Source organism: Cricetulus griseus, assembly GCF_003668045.3.
Source record: "Cricetulus griseus strain 17A/GY chromosome 1 unlocalized genomic scaffold, alternate assembly CriGri-PICRH-1.0 chr1_0, whole genome shotgun sequence".
Taxonomy (NCBI): Eukaryota; Metazoa; Chordata; class Mammalia; order Rodentia; family Cricetidae; genus Cricetulus; species Cricetulus griseus.
In genome coordinates this window covers 65,898,402-65,907,778 of record NW_023276806.1, presented here as the reverse complement: position 1 = coordinate 65,907,778, position 9,377 = coordinate 65,898,402, and the positions used below count along the sequence as shown (strand labels likewise).

The 9,377-nt window shown below is 46.9% G+C and overlaps 1 protein-coding gene across 3 annotated transcripts in view; it reads left to right on the top strand.

The window, feature by feature from the left end:
* The first annotated feature begins 384 nt into the window (after window positions 1-384).
* The window catches only part of Arhgef2 (Rho/Rac guanine nucleotide exchange factor 2), a 41,216-nt gene continuing 32,223 nt past the window's right edge, over window positions 385-9,377 (top strand). For 2 of the 3 annotated variants that reach the window (XM_027393140.2, XM_027393141.2), the window contains exons 1-3: window positions 385-614; window positions 7,367-7,481; window positions 8,225-8,264. In XM_027393140.2, coding sequence (XP_027248941.1) covers window positions 7,418-7,481; window positions 8,225-8,264 — 104 coding nt within the window. In that variant the 5' untranslated portion in view covers window positions 385-614; window positions 7,367-7,417. Of the gene's footprint in view, window positions 615-7,366; window positions 7,482-8,224; window positions 8,265-9,060; window positions 9,295-9,377 lie in introns of those variants that run through there. The other variant, XM_027393143.1, reaches the window with a different exon arrangement.

The following is a 9,377-nucleotide window of genomic DNA, read 5'->3' as shown; positions in this document are numbered from 1 at the left end:
GAGATGCTCCCTGAGGCTTTGTCCCAGCACTGGTTTTGTGGGAATTCAGTGAACAGCAATGCCTTCCCACAGGCCTGGCTGAAGGCAGAGTGCCGTGAATCCCTTTCCTGATGCCTGCCTACAGTTTCTCTCGATTCTAAAGTGTCACCCATCCTTCATGAACAGACATTAATTCTGTACCTCAGGTGCAGAGGGAATGAATGCTGGCCTCACCATAGCTGAGTAAGAGGAGAGGTTGCCACCAAACAACAGGGAATTCAGCTTTCCCTTCCCCCTTCCTTCCTGGAGGGCACTTTGCACCAGCAGGGGCCGCTCTTGTCTGAAGTCAACTGTGCCAGCATCAAGCTTAGTTTGAGTTTGAGCTGTGCCTATGCTAACAGGAAGGGCTGGGCTGGGGGCAAACAACAGGGCTGGGCCGAGGAACTGTTCGTTCCTGGTGCCCATCACTGACTACTGGCTACAAGGGCAGTGGTGGCAATGTGTGTTTCAGGAGGAGACTGTACTCATCGGGATGCCCAGATTCCCAGGAAGACCCCTTTCTGCAGAGCCACGAGGAACTGGACACCCTCCTGGGACCGCAGCAGCAGCAGCAGGGTGGCCAACCCTCCTACCCGGTATGACAGATAGACCCCTCAGCCAGGCCACTGCCTGGCTCGCCCGCCTCCCCTGCCAGCAGCCACTCTGTGCCTCTTCTGTTCCATCAGCTGCCGAGTCTCTCTGTGCCCGGACCTGGCTCTGGCTCCATCTGGGCCTGTCTGAATCTATCTTCTGTGACCCTCTGTCTGCTTCCCTGAGTCTGTGTGTGCTGTCCCCTGAAGCTCTTTCTGTAGCACTGTTTCTTCTTTTCCGTGGCTGTCTCTCTGTATTGATATGGGTCTCTGTCCCCTCCCCTTAGTTATAAGACCTCTGTCCCTTGGGTGACTATGACGGATTCTTTCTGTGTGCCCCACATTTCCCACAGTTGGAACTGAACTTATTATTTGTGCGAAGAGACTCAGCATCTGGTACCCTGAGAGACACAGCAGCTCTCAAATGAGATCTTAACAGGAATAGCGATTGAGAAAGAATACAGAGCCTGAGTGTAGGTGATGCTGGGTCACTGGGTTTAATCTCAGCAATAGAAGAAGGATGGAAAGGAAGGGAAGGAAAGAGGATGCAGCAATTGCTCAGCTTTCTGGATGAGCTGATGAGTGGTGTTCCAGAATATAAGGATAGAGGCCTGAGAGGACCCCCTGGCTCCACAGCTAGTGTCCTGTACTCCAGAGGGAGCCTCAAGTGGCTGAAGATCCCCTCTTGCGCCCACTCCCCAGCTGCCCAGGAGCTCTAACCTGACCCTCACGTTAGAGTGTCTAGGGGTGAAAGAAAGGGCTGGCTGGGAGAAAGAAACTATGGCCAGCCTTCCAGGCCAGTAGCAGGACCCCATCTTACTCCAGCTCTGTTTCTCTCCACCCACATCTCTCAAAGTGTCCTCTGACTCCCCTATTTTAGCTGAGAGATTATAAAGAGCAGGCTTTCACTGCTAGACCTTCCTCACTTAGCAGCTGGTGCACTTACCTCATCTTTCCCCAATCAGAAATCAAACTGCCTTATAGTTGCAGTTATTAGGAGAACGGCCTTAGGTTTCCTGACCCAGAGGCTGGCACAGGAGGTGAGTTCAGTAAAGAATGGCATTAGGCATTAAAACTGCCCGACTCAGAGGCTGGCACAGCATGGGTTCTCTTCTTGAGTCTCTTCCCTTTTAGCTCAGTCCCTCTTTCCTCTCTTCTCATCTTATCCCCTCCCTTCTTCATATTAGGGTTTCTTCTCTCTCGCTCTTTTCTGGTTGCTCCCGTATTTGTTACATCCCTCTTCTCCCCTCATCTAATCTCTAAGGCCTCCCCTTAATATTCTCCTTGCCTCAGGGCTTGAGGATCTTGTTTTTCTTTCTTGTGGCATTCCTCCAAAGCCAAAAATCTGATTCTCGGGGGGCTAGATAGGGACTGCAAACTGACATCTATAAGCAAAATCTCATTCCAAAGTTGATCTTTTCACACTGTAAAGGAATGTGTGTGTGTGTGTGTGTGTGTGTGTGTGTGTGTGTGTGTGTGTGTGTGTGTGTGTGTGTTCATGTGTATACACATGTGCGGGTTGGTTACAGGGGTGCTGGAATCTGGACTCTGGGCTACTCACTCTCTTGACTGCACAGCCACCTCTGTGGCCCTAAACTTCTAGGCTGTAACTTTGTCCTCTGCTCTACAGCTGGCTACAGCCACTAATATGCTCTTGTATTTTTCCTTTGCTTTTGGTTTTATCTCATTTTTTTTTCTTTTATGTGAGCTAGATCTAGTTATATAGCTCAGGCTAGCCCCCTCAGTCCTCCTGCCTCTGCCTTTCCTAACTCTGGGATCACAGACACACACCACACCAGGCCTTTTCTGTTTTGTTTTTGTGTCTTGAGACTATGTAGTCTTAGATGGTTTGGAACTTGGCAAGTAGACCAGGCTCACCTCCAACTTGTGACGATATTCCTGACTCTTAAGTGCAAAGATTATAGGCATGAACCACTACCTCCAACTTTGGCTTTTTTTTGTTTTGGTTTTTTGAGACAGGGTTTCTCTGTGTTGCTTTGGAGCCTGTCCTGGCACTCACTTTGTATACCAAGCTGGCTTCCAACTTACAGAGATCCACCTGCTTCTGCCTCCTGAGTGCTGGGATTAAAGGCATGCACCACCACCACCCAGCTCTTTCATCATCATCTTTTTTTTTTTTTAATGTATTTATTGGGACCAGTCTGGTCTATAAAGGCCTTCCAGAATTCTTAGGCTACCGCTGCCTTCCAGGTACTGGGATTAAGTGTGTGTGTGCCACCAGACTCAGATTAACTTTTTTCTTTGTTAAACATCTATTTGTTTTATGTGCAGGGACGGGCACACACAGGCCACTGTGTCTATATGAAAATCAGAGGACAGCTTTCAGGTGTTGGCTCTCTCCATCCATTACAAGGGCTTTTTAAAAATATATATTTATTTTATGTCTATGGGTGTTTTGCCTGCATATATATTTGTGTAGTACCTGTGTGTCTTGGTGTTTATGGAAGCCAGAAAAGGGAGTTGGATTCTCTGGGACTGGAGTTGAAGACAGTTGTGAGCTGCCATGTGGATTCTGGGAATTGAATTCAGGTCCTCTGGAAGAGCAGCCAGTGCTCTTAACCTCTGAGCCATCTCTCCAGGACCACTCCCCTCAGTTACATAGGCTTTGAGGCTCACACTGAAGCTAGCAGGCTTTATCCACTAAGTCCTCTTCCAGGCCCTCCCTTTCCTTCCAACCATGGGTAACATCATGATGAATACTTATCATTTCCCTTTTTAAAAATTTCCTTAATACAAAATGTGTATTTTACCAAAGTATAATAAGTTTTATTGAAGAATTTAAAAGCAGTGATGACATATTTTATAAAATTTTCTAGGTCTTGCTTTTTCTTGTGTGTTGTGTTTAAGACAGAGTCTTGGCTGGTGTCAATCTTGTGCTCCCCCTGCCTAAGCACCAAGAGCCAAGGTTTACAGGGGGCACCCTCTTCCTAAAATGTGCAGGGTGCACCTCCTGCCCATCAGCATAATTTATAATCGATGCTGTGATTTATTTTTTGCAAATTGTTACAGTCATTTGCTTGTATTTTACTTCTATTTTTTTTTTTTTAAGACAGGGTCCTACATAGCCCAAGCTAGCTTGGAAGTCTCTATGGAGAGGAGGATAACCCTGAACTCCTGACCTTCCAACCTCCACCTCCCAAGCTCTGGGATGATAAGCATGGACTACCATGTCAGTTTTCTGTGGTACTAGGGACGGAAGCTAAGACTTGGTTATGCTGAATAAGCACTCTACTAGCTGAACTATGTCCTTAGCCCTATACTTCCTCCCCTTAAGTTTATTATTAGGGAGAACATACGTGGAGGTCAGAGGACAAGTCTGTGGCAAGATTTTTTTTTTTAATTTTTTGAGACAGTTTTTTTTTTAAGGTCAATGAATTATTTAATTGTCCCTAATTTTCTTTTTTTATTCCCCCCTTTTATTAGAAAGAAAAGTATTCTACATGTCAATCCCAGACCCCTCTCCCTCCCCTCCTCCCCTGCCCCCACAAATAATGCCCTACCCATCCCATACACTTTCTGCTCCCCAGGGAGGATGAGGCCTTCTGTAGGGGGGTCTTCAAAGTCTGTCATATTCCTTGGGATAGGGCCTAGGCCAACCCCCTTGTGTCTAGGTTCAGGGAGTATCCCTCCATGTGGGATGGGCTTTTAAAGTCCATTTCTATGCTAGGGATAAGTACTGAGCCACTACAAGGGGCCCCATAGATTTCCAAGGTCTCCTCACTGACACCTACATTCAGGGGGTCTGGATCAGTTCCATGCTGGTTTCCCAGCTATCAGTCTGGAGGCAGGGTTTCTCTGTGACTTTGGAGGCTGTCCTGGAACTAGCTCTTGTAGACCAGGCTGTCCTCAAACTCACAGAGATCTGCCTGTCTCTGCCTCCTGAGTGCTAGGATTAAAGCTGTGTCCCACCAGGATGGTCTTAGAGTATTTCTTTTTAATTCTATTGGACATTTGGTTCATTTCCACTCCTTACTGTGGTGAAGAGTGCCCCTGTGAACAGTCTTTTGCTAGGTATTTGTCAGAGCTTCTCCAGGCTGTGTGCCCTGGATGGAATGCTGTATCATAGACTCTGACATGCCCCTTCATAAGAACATGGTAAGAACCTTCCCTTCCATTTCCACGAGATTCGTTCCCTCTGGCTACAATCTCCTCAGCATTCTTTAACATCATAATTTTGCTAGTCTCATAGCTATAAATCTCCCCATGGAGCAGGAAGTGTTACACAGTGGTAAGAGCATGCCTCGTATCGGAGAGACCAGGCTTCTACCCCTAACATACACATTGAATTACTGCAATCTCAATTTTATTTTGTTTGAGACAGGGTCTTACTATGCTGCTCTTGTTGGTCTGGAACTTCCTATGTAGACCAGGCTGGCCTCACATTCACAGAAATCAGCCTGCCTCTGATCCCTGAGTGCAGGGATTAAAGGCATGCATTACCACAACTGGCTTTTTTTTTTTTTTTTTAATGTGTGTATGAATGTATGTGGGTTTGTGCAAATGATCACTGTGCCGGAGGAGGGCAGAAGAGGCATCGGTTCCCTGGACCTGGAATTAAGGTGGTTATGAGCTGCCTGCCCAAAGTGCGTGCTGTAAACAAAACCCCAGTCCTCTGCAAAAACTCTGTAATCACTCACAACTGAAAGCCTTCTCTCCATCTCTGACTTTTGTTTTCATCCTTTGTTTCTTCTCCTCCCTTCTCTTTCTCTCTTGTATGTGTTTTGACTCTGTCGATGAACAGTGACAATAATTAAATGTGTTGTTTGCACAACCTGGACTATGTGCTGGTGAAGTGTCTGCTTGGACGAACAACCACCAGCACAATTACACAGTGAACCAGTTCAGCCCATCTAAAATCCTCAGGAGCAACTGAAGCCTATATTGTATAGGTGTATAATTGTTTTATCTAAAAAATTATTTTTAGACTTTTTAATTTTATGTGTATGAGTGTTTTGCCTGCAGATATGTATGTGACTCACATGTGTGCATACTTGGTGCCTGAGGAGCTAGAAGAGGGTGTTGGATTCCCCAGGACTAGGATTACAGTTGGGAGTCATCGTGTGTGCTAGGAATCAAATCCGAGGAGCAGCCAGTGGTCGTAGCCACTGAGCCATCTCTCCAGCCCCTTTACTTGTTTTCTGTTCTTAACTTTCTTTAAAATTTTTTAATGATTTATTTATTCTTATTTTATGTGCATTGGTGTTTTGCCTCCATGTGTATCTGTGTAAATGTGTCACATCTGGAACTGGAGGTATAGACAGTAGTGAGCCTCCATGTGGGTGCTGGGAATTGAACCCAGCTCATCTGGAAGAGCAGCCAGTGCTATTAACTACTGAGCCATTTCTCCAGCCCCTTATTGTTTGTTTGCTTTTGGGGGGCGGGGCAGTTTCAAGGCAGGGTTTCTCTGTGGCTTTGGAGGCTGTCCTAGAACTAGCTCTTGTAGACCAGTCTGGTCTCGAACTCACAGAGATCTGCCTGCCTCTGCCTCCCAAGTGCTGGGATTAAAGGTGTGTTCATCACCTCCTGGCTCCAGAGTCATTAATTTAAGACCATCCTGAATTAAACACACACACACACACACACACACACACACACACACACACACACACAAAGGAAGAAAGAAAAAAGGGCAGGAAGAGACTTAGTGAGTAAAGACTCCTAATGACCTGAGCTTAATATCTAAAACACATGTTGTGAAAGAACAGAACTGACTCCTGCAAGTTGTCCTTTGGCCTCTATAGGTGTGCTGCAACACACACACACACACACACACACACACACTCTAAAAATCTAATTTAAAATTTGAAAAAAGAAATGGATGTATATATATCAAAATATCACATTGTGTCCCATGAGTATGTTTCATAATTCTGTGTTGATTTAACAAAAAACAAAAAATTATACCCCAATTTTAGAAAGAGATATAGTGGCACAGGCCTACTGTAATCACAGCACTCAGAAGGTAGAGGATTGGCATACATCTTAAATTCCAGGTCTCAGGAGGCAGAGGCAGAGGCAGGTGCCAGCATGGTCTACATGACGAGTTTCAGGACAGCCAGGACTACACAGAAAAACCCTGTCTTGAAAAAACAAGTTTAAGCTCATCCTCAGCTACATGGTGATCTCAAGGCCAGCCTGAGCTACCTAAGACAATTTCTCAATAATAAGTTTAAAAGAAAGAGTCTGGCAGGCTGGCTAAGCAGACAGAAGCACTTGCTGTGCAGAACTCAACCAAAGTCTCACTCCTAGATCTCATGATGGAAGGAGAAAAACAACCCCTGAAAATTGTCGTCTGACCTCCACACCTCCTGCTGTCACACACACACACAGACACACACATAGACATACACTCACACAGAGACACACACACAGACATACACTCACACAGAGACACACACACAGACATACACTCACACACAGACACACACACAGACACACACACACACAGACACATAGACACACACACACAGACACACACACACACACACACACACACACACACACACACCACCAGTGAAAAAATACACAGGTTTATGTTTTCTGTCCAGGCTAAAGGGCTAAGCCTCAGGAATAGTATCCCAACTATTTCCATTGAAGCAGCCCAGATGTGGGTCTTGTAGAATCTTGGGAGGCCAGGTGGAAGGGCTTAACTGTGGGGAAGGGAGACACATTTGAGGAGGGTGAACAAAGCGGGGCCTACAGCGTGGCCTTCATGTGAGGACTATGTACAATTCCAGGGTCAGAGTTCCAGCCATCTGTCTGCTGCCTCTTTCTTTCACTCTGCTGGCATGCTGTCCAAGGCTGTGTCCATGAGTGGCATCAATTTCTTCTTGGACTGCTCAGATCCAGAAGGTAAGTAAAAGTGGGGCTCAAAGAAAGGATGGCCCCTTCCCTCACCAGTGTCAACAGCAGTCCCAGAGTTAGCTGTTTTGAATCTCATGACCCCAATAATATGCAGCCATACACTCTTGGGGTTCTGAAAACCCCTTCAGGGTGTGTGAGGGGATCATCCTTTCACTCAGGACATCAGCGTCTCTGAGACTGTCCTGCCAGTGAATGGGACACAAGATAGTAGGGGGTCTTTCCAGGCTCCCCATCACTAGAGATGGGGGGCCACAATTACTTGATATGCATCTTTGTCCTGAAGCTGGCAAGATGACTCGCTGGGTAAAGGTGCTTGCCACTAAGTCTAACAACTTGAGTTCAATCCTGGAACCCACATGGTGGAAGGAGAGACTCTCCTAATCTCCACATGCTGCCCCTCCCCCCCCCACGCACACAAATGACTGAACAAAGATTAAAAGATGGAGGATGGGGAGCTCAATGTAGAACTCCAGCCCTCTCCGTTTACCAGAGCGGGAATGAACCATCAGTTCCAGCTAGTTCTTCATGTTAGCTTGTTCTCAAGTTATTCAGCTGTGCTCTCCTCAGACCCCGCCCTCTGTCCCTGCTCCCCAGTGGCCGCCCTCAGGAATGGCGTCACAGGCACCTGCAGCCTGGGAACCTGATCCAGGTGGAGGGGGTTGGGAAGGCAGCCTTTAGGTGCCTTTGTCTGGCTTTTACTGGACACTTCTCTTTTCCTTGTGTTTTATCAGGTAACTCGTTCCGGTCCTCTGCCACAGACCTCAGGAAATGGTGAGTTTGGGAGATTCTGAGCCCATCAAAGGCCTAGAGGTAGGAGTGATGGGTGTGGGCCATGGATTTTGTAGCCCTAAAATTTCCTGCTCCTTCAAACACTGTTCTCGAGAATGCTTCTGAGGAAAGGCCTGCAAACAGCCATCTCCCTGAGCTGCACAGAACCCGCTTCCTTCCTGCTGTGTCCTAGCCCGAAGGGACGGAAGAAGAATTAGGGAAAGAAAAGGAGTAGTAGCCAAACCCTAAGGAAGCTGCTGAATGGGGAGAGAGAGGAGAGAGAGAGAGAGAGAGAGAGAGAGAGAGAGAGAGAGAATGAAGAGAGAGAGAGAGAGAATGAAGAGAGAGAGAGAGAATGAAGAGAGAGAGAGGCCATTCTGCTGCGAGATGGACAGTGACATTTGCATGAGCTTTGGATGGCAGATAACTGCCAATGAAAAGTGACTCAAGGGCAGCTAGTTGAAGGCTGTGGAATTCCCAGTAGAGGGACAGGGCCTGAAATGGAGCTTAGAAATGGAGATGGATGCTAGAGATTTCAATAACTATGCAAATAAGCATTCAAAATCAGCACCTGTTTATCTAGCTTGTGTAGCCAAAGCCCTATTAGATTGGGGCACCCTTCTCACTCTGTGTCTCTAAGAGCAACACATGGGCCCTTTAAGAGTCAGGGCTCTGATTTGTGATCCTGAAATTCTCTAGCTGACATAACCTCCTGGCTCCAGTAGGGATTAGCTCATGGGATGGGCTGATGAAATCCCAGGAAATTCAGTTCTTATTGGCTTTAGGCCCAGGGGCTTTTTCCAAACAGCAGAGGGTCTACACAGGGCTCTTGTTCTGAGAGGGGGAAATGCCCTCTGGAGGGTTGTCTCTCCAACCGCATCTGATAGAGAATAGTTTGAGAGGGACTGGGGCCTCCCAAGTCCAGCTGGAGAGGAATAGGGGGTGGCTGCCTTTATCTGGGAGGAGTCTGGAGTTTCCTCATAAATAGAGGGGTCTGGAAAACTTGAACACCCAGACCCAGAAGAGCTAGGAGGTGGGGATTAGGGATGTTTCCAGTCTCCTGTCTCAATGGCATGCTCACCTACTATCCCTGTGGTCTATTTTTTTCTCCCAGAT